The sequence below is a fragment of the Thamnophis elegans genome, chromosome 5, assembly GCF_009769535.1.
Source record: "Thamnophis elegans isolate rThaEle1 chromosome 5, rThaEle1.pri, whole genome shotgun sequence".
In the NCBI taxonomy this organism is placed as follows: domain Eukaryota; kingdom Metazoa; phylum Chordata; class Lepidosauria; order Squamata; family Colubridae; genus Thamnophis; species Thamnophis elegans.
Window position 1 is genome coordinate 64,974,823 of NC_045545.1, and position 13,167 is coordinate 64,987,989.

Here is a 13,167-nt window from a genome sequence, read left to right on the forward strand (position 1 = left end):
CTGTTTAATTACCTGGAGAATTTCCCCCGAAGTTATTGGTTGATTCAGTCTTTCCCTCTGCTCATCTTTAACTATGGGTATTTTTTCTTTATCCAGGTATCTATCTATATCTAAGCTTTGAATGTTATTATTCGTATACAATCCTATAAAAAATTCACGAAAAACCCTTTGAATCTCCTCCTGTTGGTACACTTCCTTCCCTTTAAAATGTAATTTCGATATATTACGAGACTTCTGTTTTTTCCTAATCAAGTATGCTAACCATCTACCAGATTTATTTGCATTACAGAAAGTGTTGTGTTTTGCATATAGCAAATTGGTAGCCACCTGGTCTGACATCACCATGTTAAATTGCTCTTTTAATAATGGGATTGTTTCTTTAATCTTTTTGTCTCCTGGTTTTAAGATTAGCTCCTGCTCTCTCTTCCTAATTTCATTTTCAAGTTCAATTCTCTTTTCCCCCTGTTTGCGTCTATGTAATCTATTCATATTTATCAGAACTCCTCTCATATATGCTTTACTTGCATCCTATACCATTTCCATAGATGTACCCTTATTCATGTTAAAAACAAAATATTCTTTTAACAACTTTTTACATTCATTAATGTTTTTCTCATATCTAAATAAGTTTTCATTTTCAGTCTCCAAAACCTTCTTGCTCGGATCCCAACTCCCAACTCCATCCAAACTGGATTATGATCCGATAAGGCTCTGGAACATATGTTCGTCTTCTTTATCCTAGAAAGCAAATCATTGGTTGTTAATATAAAGTCAACCCTGGAAAAGGATTGATGTCTATCAGAAAAAAAGGTAAAATCATATTCTTCTGCATTCCTTTCTTGCCAGATATCTCTCAATTCAAAATCCTCTATCATATCGAAAAAGGACTTAGGTAGTTTTGCTCGCGTTTGGGTATTTTGGCGGAGAGCCTTCTTATCTTTCTTGGTATCCATAACGCCATTCCAATCACCCATTAATATGCAGGATCTATAGTCCCAATGTACTAATTTAGCGTGAAGCATTTTATAAAATTTGTCTTGTTGATTGGGAGCATATATTCCCAATAGCAGTGTCTTTTTCCCTTCTAATACCAGATCTATTGCAATATATCTTCCATGGGAATCTGCTTCAATTAATTCAGCTTTCATATCCTTTCTTAAGTAAATAACTATACCATTTTTCTTCTCTGTGGTAGAAGCTATAAAGTGTTGTCCAAGTCTTGTATTAATCAAGTATTTTTGATCAGTTGATCTAATATGAGTTTCTTGCAAGCAAATTATATCATTCTTGAATTGTTTAAGATAGTGGTTTATTTTCTTCCTTTTCTGTGGGGAATTTAAGAAATTGACGTTCCAAGTTAGGAACTTAGTTGCCATCTTTAGTTCCCTGAAGCTTTTTAAGAGCCATCTGAACATCTTGGAATTTAATCTTTGGCCTGGCTACTCCCACTGCTTCTAGAATAACACCTGTAGGTTCTTGAACGGTGGCATGTGTTTGTTGCTTTTTTAGTTCCTGTTCCATTCGCCTGGTAATCACACAGGTTTGTCTTTGTTCCTTAGCTTCTTGTACCTCTGAGAGAGGAAGTTGATCGCCCTTGTTGATGCTTGGATGATTTGCTGTCTATCATTTCCTTGTTGTTCTCTTTCTCTGGGTCCGGGGGGGGGATGTCCAGCCTTCAATATATTACTGTAGAAATCTTGGGCCTTCCATACTGAATTAAGACGGTATCTTTGTCCAAGATATATGAGTGCGAAGCCGGCTGGCGCTTCCCATCTAAACTGTATCTGACGATTTTTAATCTCTTCGACTAAAAAAGCATAGTCTTTCTTAGATCTCAACATTTTAGGTGGTATCTCCTTCAATACAGTCACCTCCTGACCCCCAATTTGAAGGTTAGTTTTGTAAGACTCTTGTAGTATCGTATTCCTGGGAGACCCCTTGCAGGGTAGGGCTGAGGACTATGCCCAGTTCTTGGCGGACAAAGTTGCTCAGTTTCGGTCGGACTTGGACTCCACCGCCGTAGATCCAGCTGAGACACAGGGGAATTACTTGGCAAACCATCTCTGGGTTGAGTTCCAGGATGTTGCCTCTGGGGATGTGGACAAGGCCATTCGAGCTGTAAGTGCCTCCACCTGTATTCTGGACCCGTGTCCCTCCTGGCTGGTTGCCAACAGCAGGGAGGTGACACATGGCTGGATCCAGGCGGTCGTGACCGCCTCCCTTCGGGAGGGGCACTTCCCCGCCACACTTAAGACGGCGGTGGTGAGACCCCTCCTGAAGAAACCATCCTTGGATCCAGCCATTTTAAACAACTATCGTCCTGTCTCCAACCTCCCCTTTATTGGGAAGGTTGTCGAGAAGGTGGTGGCCTTCCAGCTTCAACGGGCCTTGGAGGAAGCTAGCTATCTTGACCCCTTCCAGTCCGGCTTCAGACCTGGTTACAGCACTGAAACCGCTTTGGTCGCATTGACCGATGATCTCTGGAGGGCCAGAGATGGAGGCCATGCGTCCATCCTGGTTCTCCTTGACCTCTCAGCGGCTTTCGATACCATCGACCATGGTATCCTTCTGCGACGACTGCGGGAGGTGGGGGTGGGAGGCACTGTTTTGCAGTGGTTCTCCTCCTACCTCTCGGACAGGTCGCAGTCGGTGTTAGTCGGGGGGCAGAGATCGTCCCTGAGGCCCCTAACATACGGGGTGCCGCAGGGTTCGGTCTTATCTCCCTACTATTTAACATATACATGAAACCGCTGGGCGAGATCATCTGGAGGCACGGGATAAAATACCATCAATATGCGGACGATACACAACTGTATCTGTCCGCCCCATGCCAACTCAATGAAGCGGTGGACGTGATGAACCAGGGCCTTGAGGCCGTTAAGAACTGGATGAGCGCTAACAAACTGGTACTCAATCCGGACAAGACCGAGTGGCTGTTGTGTTTCCCTCCCAACAATTTGGCCGATATTCCAACACTCAGGCTGGGGGGTCAAATTTTATGCCCCTCAGATAGGGTCCGTAATCTGGGAGTCCTCCTGGACCCACAGCTGACTTTTGACCATCAGTTGTCGGCTGTGACCAGGGGGGCATTTGCCCAGGTTCGCCTGGTCCGTCAGTTACGGCCCTACCTGAACCGGGAGGCTCTCGCAACAGTCACTCGAGCCCTTGTGATCTCTAGGCTGGAATACTGCAATGGGCTCTACATGGGGTTGCCCTTGAAGTGCATCCGGCGACTGCAGTTAGTCCAGAATGCAGCCGCGCGAGTGATAGTGGGCGCACCGCGGTTCGCCCACATTACACCCATCCTCCGCGAGCTGCACTGGCTACCTGTCAATCTCCGGGTGCGCTTCAGGGTATTGATGACCACCTTTAAAGCACTCCATGGTAGTGGATCTGGGTACTTGAGAGACCGCCTTCTGCCGATTACCCCCCTTCGACCGATTAGATCGCACAGATTGGGCCTCCTCCGAATCCCATCTGCCAGTCAATGCCGACTGGCGACTACACGGAGGAGAGCCTTTTCTGTTGCAGCTCCGACCCTGTGGAACGATCTCCCCGTTGAGATTCGTACCCTCACCACCATCCAGACCTTCCGCACGGCCCTTAAGACCTGGCTCTCCCAGCAGGCCTGGGGATAAGTTCTTAAATTACCCGCCCGAGTGTTGACTGTTGAATGCAAGTTGTGTTTTATTATTTATTTTGTTTACTCACTGTTTGTCTTTTATTATTGCACCCCCTTCCCTGTGATTGTAAGCCGCCCTGAGTCCCCTCAGGGAGAAGGGCGGCCTATAAATCTTAATAAATGTCTAAATGTTTAAATGTTCCTCATATCTCTAGTAGCAAAATACACCACAATATCTCTTGGTAGTTGCTTTTGTCTTGCAAGCCAAGAGTTGACGCGATAAACCTTTTCAATTTGCCATACATAATTCCCTCCTGGCCTTCCCATCAGTAGGTCAAAGGCTTCAGAGAGAATCTGCTTCAAGTTATCTTGAGTTTTCTCTGGGAGGCCCCTTATCCTTAAAGCAAATTCCATTTGTCTGTACTGTAACATAATTTCATTTTCTGCATCGCTAACCTTTTGTTGAACCACATCCATCTTCGTTGCCAAGTTAATATTAGAAGCACTAAGGTCTTCTAGGCAGTCTTCAATTCCCAATGCGTAGTCAGATAGGAAATTAAAAGCCATCAGGAAATCATCTCTAATCGCTTGATTGCATGTCATAAGCTCTTCGGACAGTTCTTTGTTAGCAACAGATATCTCTTCCTTAATTTTTACCTCCATCGAAGCTGCATGATTTTTTAAAGCATCAATTAATTCTTTCTGCAAAATTTCTCTGGTCAGAGGGTCCCCTGCAGAAGTAGGGGGGAGTAATGATTGTAATAGAGTAGTGGGAGCTGACGAGCTCCCAGCACTTTTTGACGTTGGGGGGGGGGGATTTTGGCTCAGAAGGCATCTCAGGTTTAATCTTCTTTAGTCAATTAATAAGTCCAGGCAAACCAATTATCCAGCAGTTGCTATTTAGTTTGATAATAAATCGCTTCTGGGCTCCGTAAGAATGCAATATTTTCAGGGAGGGCTTATTTTTGGGGGAGGGTTTAAGCCAAGTGCTTATTTCGGGGTCAAAAGAAAATAAGACCCTGAATTGCACTCAAAAGCCCAATTGGGCTTATTATCCAGGGAGGTCTTATTTTCAGGGAAACAAGAGTATAGATTTTATATTGTTTTAATTTTTTTGTATGCTGCTCAGAACCTATGAGAATGGAGTGGCACAGTAAATCAATCAGTCAATCCATCTATCAATACACTCTTCTGAATGCATAGGCATCCAGGAATATATACTCCTAGGTTGTATAAGTATTTAGAAACTTAATAAAAGAAAGGTGGTGTTATAGAAACTAAGCCTGGATATGCACAGATATAGTTTGAAATGTTAAATCCGAATTCTTACATATTTATCTTTTGGCAGAGTAATGTACAACTTCTGGAAGCTGAGCTGAAAGATAGCACAAATACAATGAAAACATTGAAAATAAAGCAGAAGGAGGAAATTAAATCTCTCAAAGAAGAAAGAAATCTCCTACTTTATCAGCGAAACAGTTTACAAAATCAGGTGATTTTGCTTTAACTTATTCTTGCCTTGTATTAATATGCAGCCTTTCTGAAATTGTAATGAGAATCTGTGAGTGTGGGCTAAAGCTGAATTGTGTAAACTTTTTCAAAACATTATGGAAAGCTATAAAAATAAAAAAATAAAAACATTTCTACCAGAACTATATATTATTTTAAGAAAAGCCAGATATTTGGGGTTATATAACAAGACTGATACTGGTATCTAACTTCCCTTCTGCCAAATTTATGTTTTTCCTATTTCTTAATGGTGTAATATCCCATTGAATTGGTGCCATTTCTATTATGATCAGACAAATACAGAAATTTTTAAAAAGCTCAGGCTTATATTAAGTTAGTTTATCTTGAGATGTTTAAACCTGCAGCATTATCTCCTCATTTATAGTGAGCCATAATGTACCATCTTTACACTTGTGCATAGTATACCGTACCATCGTGTTGACATTTGTAAAAGCCATATGATTTTTCCCTTTGCTATTTTATTCTCTCTTTTAAGATGCAAGAGTTGGAGCTTCAGCTGCTGACTGCAAAAGATTCTTCCATACTGTTTGATCAACAGGCTCAGCAGCATTTAAGAGAAAAGCAAGAATTGTCTGAACGGAAAGAGCTTGAAGTGTCACAACTACAAAAGATACTAGAAGGAGAGAGAAGACAGAGAGAGGAGGTCGTACAGCAGAACATTAAGTGGCAGAGACAGAAGGAAGAGTTGGAACAAAAAAACACAGAACTGACAGCCATGCTGCAAAGCAAGTGGGAGACTGAAAAACACCTAAACAACAAGCTACTAAGAAAGCAAGAAGAGTTAGAGCACCACCAGACCACTCTTCAAGCCTTGGAGAGAAAGCAGAGTCAGTGGGAAAAGGCAGAGCTTCAGAATTCTGAGCTCCAAAGGCAATGGGAAGAGGCAAAATCTCAAGTTAAACTGCTGCAGAATCAGAAAAGGGAGACAGAACTTCAGAACAGAAATCTGCAGCAACAGAAAGAGGAGGTGGAACTGAAGAATGCCAAACTGAAAGCTGTACTCCAAAGGCAGCAGGAGGAGGCAGAGCACGAAAGCGCCCTGCTTCAGAGCCATTGGGAAGAGGCACAAAAACGCTGTTCAGAGTTGCAGAATTGGAAAGAAAAAGTTGAATATCAGAATGCCGAATTTCAGGCCCTTCTTCGTAACAAGGAAGAAGAAATGGAAAATAAGGATATCTGTATGAAAAAAGAACAAAACCAGAATTTGGAGCTTAAGGCAACATTGGAAAGCCTAGAGCAGGAACGAGCTAGGTAAGCACAAACTACAAAAAAACCATAAGTGGAAAATAATGATATCGGAGAGAGTTACTTTTTGGTGATTCCCTATAAATATTGTGTTTTTGATTTTGTATTGATTGTGGTTTTTTAGAATGTACTTGGTGAAAACTTCTCGTAGAGAAAGACAGGATAGATCTTGATTGTTTATTTCAAAAGATTTTTATATTTATAATATTATTTATAATATTATTTATAATATTTATAATATAATATTTATAATATTTATTATATTTATATTTACACATACTTATATTTATACTCATATTTATATTATTATTTACAGTGGCGTAAATCAGGCAGAAAAGATCCTTGCAGAGCAGAAACAAGAAGTGCAGGAAATCATTAGCCAGGTATCATCCACAACAATTCCTTTTTATTTTTCTCTTTATTGTCAGTATCTATCTTATCGATGTACAGTAGTATTTTTAGAATAAAACCTACTTTCAGTGTTTTATTTTTTCTAATACATTGGCCTCTTTCTTGCATTATTTGGAATAACCTGCCTTAATTTTTCCTTTACTTGCGTAAAACTAATATTTTATTTTTTTGTCTATTTAATTAACTTTTCCCAGTTTGTCTTTTATTTTGTCTATGAGGTATTTCTTATCTCAGAGTTATCCTTGTTCCTACGTCCAAGTTTTATTGTTTTCCTCCATAGAAGAACTCACACAAGCAGATGATGGTACAGAAGGAGGCAACTTTGATAGCTCATGAGGAACAGCTAACTCAAGATCTGGAAGTTTCCCATGCGAATGAGCAACATGCCAAAGACACCATACAAAAGCTGGAGGCCGTGAATCTTATAATCTTGTGAGGATTATAAAAAAGTCAAAGATGTGACAGACAACAATAGGGAAGATTTTATGAACAGGCAGGATGAAAAGGGAGGATACAAATTTAATGTCAATTTGTAATGTATAGTTTGCAACATACAGTGTTTTTCAGGAAAGTGTAATTTATAATGTATAATTTGCTGCAAGAAAATTTCTATTAAAAATATTTTTATAAAGCTCTCCCTACCTCAAGCATACCTATAGCATGTGTTGGGGTTGAAATTTTTTTGGCAGGATGAAGCAAGGAAGACTTCTGAGAAGTTGAAACAAGAACTTAGTGAGAAGGAAACAGAAAGGATACACATTAATGCCAAAGCCGAAGAGCTGCAAAAGTGGCTGGACCAGTGCCAAGAAGGTAACACAAACTGTGATAACGCAAAGATGTGATAGTTTCCCTAAGCAAGAGTTGAGAGCTACAGAAGATCTTGGCAAAGCAAGCTCTCTTCATTATTGCACTTGTTATGTCAAGCTTCGTAACAAAAACATTCCATTTATAAAGCAGTAGTGGGTACCAGAAAGACAGAGACACCATCAAATATAGGAGATTCAAACTATCTTCTCTGATGACTTTTGAGAAAATCAGTTCTTAACAATGATTTCAATAACAAATCAGCACTTCATTCAGGAGCTATTTTTTTCCTAGAAATTTTTTATTGATGCTTTCTTTTCTTGTTCCTTGTGTTGTGGCCCACCGGCAGTCAGCAGAGCTGGCAGCAGAATCAGACAGTGAGGAGGTTGGGGAGGAACATGGGCCAGTCCTGGGGGTTGAGGAAAGCTCAGACGAGGGCTCTGCATCAGAGGCAGAAAGGGAGTTAGACCACAGTGAAGCAGAAGAACAGCTGGAGCTTGTTTCCAGTGTGGCATGGGCAGAGCTGCCAGAAGACAAGAACAACTAAGAAAGCAGGGTCAACTTAGAAGTAAAGCCGCACTTTGGAGGTGATAGGAAACAAAAGAGGAACAAACGGGAAGTTGGCTTTTGCAGGAAACAATTCGTTCATTCAGTTGGTTCAAGATTGGCAAATTCTGTATGTGACTATAAGAGACTCTGTGCCAAGTTTGCTTTGCCCTGCGTTTGGAAACTAATTATCTGGCAGCGCTCCAAACGAGATAAGGTTCCAAACATTCCAACCACAAAGAAGAGGGAGTCAAACTATTCCCCAAGGAACCTGAGGGTAGAACAAGAAGCGATGGGTAGAAACTAATCAAGGAGAGAAGCAATGTAGAACTGAGGAGAAATTTCCTGACAGTTAATCAGTGGAACAGCTTGCCTTCAGAAGTTGTGAATGCCCCAACACTGGAAGTCTTTAAGAAGATGTTGGATAGTCATTTGTCTGAAACAGTATAGGGTTTCCTGCCTAGGCAGAGGGTTGGACTAGAACAGTGTTTTTCAACCTTTTTTGTGCAAAGGCACACTTTTTTCATGAAAAAAATCACGAGGCACACCACCATTACAAAATGTTAAAAATTTTTAACTCTGTGCCTATATTGACTATATATAAAGTAATTCTCCCACGGCACACCTTACACTATGTCACGGCACACTAGTGTGCCGCGGCACAGTGGTTGAAAAACACTGGACTAGAAGACCTCCAAGGTCCCTTCAAACTCTGCTACTGTATTGTATTATTCCTCTGAAAGACTGTTTACTAAGCCTTGCTGACTATGAATGAAAGGAATTCACAGTCGTGTAAATAAAAGAGGTTCTGCAGGAATCAAGACTTTGCTTCTTGATTTCTAAGGAAGCCTGAGTCAGAACATCTTGATATCCCGTGCTGAAAATGCATTGATATTTTAAAAATTATTTTGAATAGTAAATTAGCTACTAGCACTTTCTAAAGTATCTCCAAATTACTTTCTTGTTAGAAAAGACACTATTATAATGAGGGGATGGAGAGTTTTTTATTTCTTTTTTTTCCTTTTAGAAAAACATGTAGTTGAAGGCAGACGCAGCTCCCTAGAGTCTGCCTTAAAGTTAGAAGTCATTGCTTTCAAGGAAGAGAATGTGACTCTATGTGAAAAGGTGACCAGTTTGGAAACGAAACTTGAAAACACAGAGAAACAAAGAAAAGGCTTGGTGGTAAGGATACCAGACATTTTGTAGGTTCAGCTACCTTTGATAAATTGTTGAAAACATTATTTTTTCTAAGGGAGTTACTGTTTTTTTTTTTTGATGATGTGATTTTATAATGGGTTAGACGGCATATAAATACTTGTTTCATGTTGTTTATTGTACCTGTCTTTCTCTTCTAAGTTTTTTTTACAGCTTTTGCACTTTTGCAAAAGCACATACTTTCTAATAAGTATAAGTATAACCTTTACTGTCATTGTATTTAAATACAACAAAATTGGTTTTAACCTCACTGGTGCAAAATTATAGCAGAAACAAAAAAAGAAAGGAAAAGGAAAAAAAAACTAGCATGGAGTGATTGTGGTTGTATTTAAAAGTCTCACAGCCCAAGGATAGAAACTATCTTTAAACCTCTTTGTTTGGCTGTCTATACTTTGATGTCTTCTACCTGATGGTAGAAGTGCAAAGAGACACTGACCAGGGTGTGAATCATCTCTGAGTATCTTCCTTACTCTGCTAAAACAGTGACATCTGGCAATGTCATGCATTGGTGTCAGAGGGCAACCAATGGTTTCTTGTGCCGAATTGATCACTCTGTAGGGCCTTCCTGTCCTCAGCAGTTAAACCAGCATACCATACTGTAATGCAATATGTGAGGACACTTTCTATGGTGGACCGATAGAAAGAGGTCATTAGCCGTTGTTCCACCTGATTTTTTTACAGGACTCTAAGGAAATGAAGTCTCTGTTGGGCCTTTCCAATCACCAGAGACATGTTGTTTTTCCAGGTGAGATCTTGACTAATCAGCACTCCCAAGAATTTAAAAGAGGAAACCCTCGCCACACAGCCCCCCTCGATATACAATGGGGCAGGCTCCTCTCTGTGCTTTCGGAAATCTAGCACCATCTCCTTTGTCTTACTAGTATTTAGTTGTAAGATATTTCTTGAGCACCATGCAGATACCTTCTGGACTTTTTCCCTGTATGCTGATTCGCACCCTCCAGTTTTGAGACCCAGCACTGTTGTGTTGTCTGCAAACTTTATTACGATATTGGATGGATCAGAGGATATGTAGTCATATGTATACAATGAGTACAGGTAGGGGCTAAGCACACAGTCCTGAGGGGAGCCTGTGCTGAGCTTAGCATGGAAGATGTAAAGGACCAAACCCTTACTGTTTGTGGACAATCCGTCAGGAAGTCTTTGATCCATTCACAAGTGAGGGGAGGGAAATTCAGGTCAGTCAACTTTTCAATGAGAATTCCTGGTAAGATGGTGTTAAAGGCTGAGCTATAGTCTATAAAAAGAATTCTGATATAATTCCTAGATTTCTCAAGGTGGCTCAGTGCAATATGTAGAGCAGTGGCGATGGCATCCCCTGTCGACCTGTTGCTTCTATAAGCAAAGCGGTGTTAATCAAAATTTGGTATTTGTATTGTATAATTGTATATTGTATAAATTGTATAAAATTTAATATACAAAGCAGTGATTAAAATAGTAACCATTTTCTGGTCCATTTTTTTCTGCTTCTAGCTTGTTCTCTTGTATTAATCTTCAGAGATGGAATAGTTCTTGATAAATTAGAAATATGTCACAATGGACATAAAAATTATTACTCAAATTCTGAATTATTAATAGGATTTTAGGAATCATCAAACAGAATTGCTTGATTCACATGCTTAACCGTAATTTAAAGATTTTCTCCATCTACAGGTACTGGCTGCCTTCTAATGAATATTGTGAATAGATAACATGTATATTTGGAAGTGACATATTTTAGCAAACATTTCATTTTTTTAAAATGACAAGCAATTTTGTGCAGGATTTATCATTGAATGAATGCTGCTTCTAGCTGTGGAACACTGAACAAGAAGAAAATAATTCTTTTTGCATTTTAGAATGAGCGGAGCACATTACAAATGACCAAAGAAAAGCTCACACGGGAGTTGGAGCTTCTTCAGGAATCGGTCAAAGTTTCAGAACATCGAGCAAGTGCCCTGGAAAAGATGAATGAATCCCTGGAGCAAGAGCTTCAAACAGCTCTCTCCACTCTCAGAAATAAACAGGAGGAAAGTGAGACTCATCAAAAGAGATTTGTGGCTTCACAGAAAGAGGTAGAGGTAAAAAGAGCACTTCGGGAAATTGTGGATCAGCTCAATGTTATTTTAGAAAAGAGAAATGAAGAAATAAAAGACCAGCTAGAGCAGGTTAAGGATTTAGAGAATCACAGAGAAATGCAAACAGCTGCCTTAGAGTATCTCACTAAAAATCTTGAAAACAGAAGCATGTTTGTAAGGATTTTATTTCTTTTTCTTTGTCATGAAGGGAATACCTAGTAAGATGCAGTTTATCCAAGATAAATTTTGTCTGTGCCTCCTGTTGTTGAACTTGCTGGAGGTTGTTCTTTAAATATTTGATGTGCCATTCTCCATTTTTTAAAGCTTGTTTTGCTTGTTGGAGTTCTGCTTGTAATCCTTTTATTAGCCTTACATTCTCTTCTGTATTCTTTTCATGTTGCTCTTTCAGGGAGTCAATTTCTTCTTTTCGCCTCTTAAAGAATATTTTGAGTTGTCCCAGCATACCAAAAGTAGTTTCTTGTAGTTTTGTTTTTTTCAGTTGGTTTATTTGTTCATCTGGAAGCTCTGCATTATCATCTATCTCCTTTAGCATTCCTGAACTGTACTGGATATCTTCAAGTAGAACTCTTGTCTGGCTTTTTGTTTCTTCTTCATGCTTCCTTTGGAACTCCAATTCTCTGTTCTTTTCCTCCAAAGTTGCCTGTGTCTTTGCTCTATGTTCATGAAAAGCCATTCTTTCTATTTCCATTTCTTCTTTCATTTCTTTCATTTGGTTTTCTTGTGCCTTGAGCTCTTGTTCTCTTTGGGTCAATGTCATTTGCTTCTGCTTCTCAGAAAGCTCACTGACATGCTCTTCCTTCTGAGCTTCAAGCCATTGGAAATTTGATATCTGTTCCCTCTGGGAATCTATTTCCCTTTCTTTGTCCTTAATAATGGCTTTCATGTGTTCTAGGCTTGTACAAAGAGCTTTCTCATGCTTTCCCCCTTGTTCTTCCCATTCTTGAAGTAGCTGTTTTTGAGATGCAAGTTCCCAATCTTTTTCATTCATCTTTATTTTCAGGTCTTCTAGATCTTTCAGCAAAGCCCCAATTTGTGCTGATTCATTATGTTCTATAATCTGAATTTTCTCCTCTTTGATGTTAGTTTCCTTGATTTTTTCCTCCAAATTCAGAGATAGGCTTTCAATTATTGTTTTTTGGCCTTCTGATAACTCTTGTAGTTTTTGAAGCTTTTCTTCTTGGAATTTCAAAGTCTGAACCGTCTCTTCTAGATCTAGATTTAATTTCCTGAGATCCTTTCCTGGGTTGGGGCAAAAGTCAGGAAGCACCAATTCCTGCGCTCTATGAAACATTAAGTTCACCTTAGGAATAAATGTTGGGTCCAGGCAGAGAACCACGCTTTCAGGATGGAAGATGCATAACTCCTGCCTGATTCACAGGACTGCTAGTTCGGAAACTCTCCTGGCTGTAGTGACTGCGACAAGAAAGACAACCTTGATTGTGAGATGGTGCAAAGAGACTAAGTGCAGAGGCTCGAAAGGAGACCTTGTCAAGGCATTCAGAATTTTGGTTATATCCCAGGACGGGAATCTATGGACAGTAGGGAGCTTGAGATTGGTTGCAACCCTGAGAAACCGGCGTATAAGAGACTGGTGTGAGAGCGGCTTAGATGCAGCAATGGATATCACCGAGGACAAAGCCGCCACCTGACAACAAAGAGTGTTTGGGGACAGTCCCTTGTCAAGGCCCAGCTGAAGAA

General features: G+C 40.0%; 1 protein-coding gene across 1 annotated transcript in view; it reads left to right on the forward strand.

Moving 5' to 3' along the window:
* LOC116509438 (centrosome-associated protein CEP250-like) overlaps positions 1–13,167 on the forward strand; it is a 100,180-nt gene that overhangs the window by 38,996 nt on the left and 48,017 nt on the right. The window contains exons 29-37 of the mRNA XM_032218595.1: positions 4,971–5,114; positions 5,628–6,403; positions 6,714–6,780; positions 7,089–7,223; positions 7,468–7,618; positions 9,186–9,340; positions 11,230–11,666; positions 11,948–12,027; positions 12,362–12,501. Coding sequence (XP_032074486.1) covers positions 4,971–5,114; positions 5,628–6,403; positions 6,714–6,780; positions 7,089–7,223; positions 7,468–7,618; positions 9,186–9,340; positions 11,230–11,666; positions 11,948–12,027; positions 12,362–12,501 — 2,085 coding nt within the window. The remainder of the gene's footprint in view (positions 1–4,970; positions 5,115–5,627; positions 6,404–6,713; positions 6,781–7,088; positions 7,224–7,467; positions 7,619–9,185; positions 9,341–11,229; positions 11,667–11,947; positions 12,028–12,361; positions 12,502–13,167) is intronic.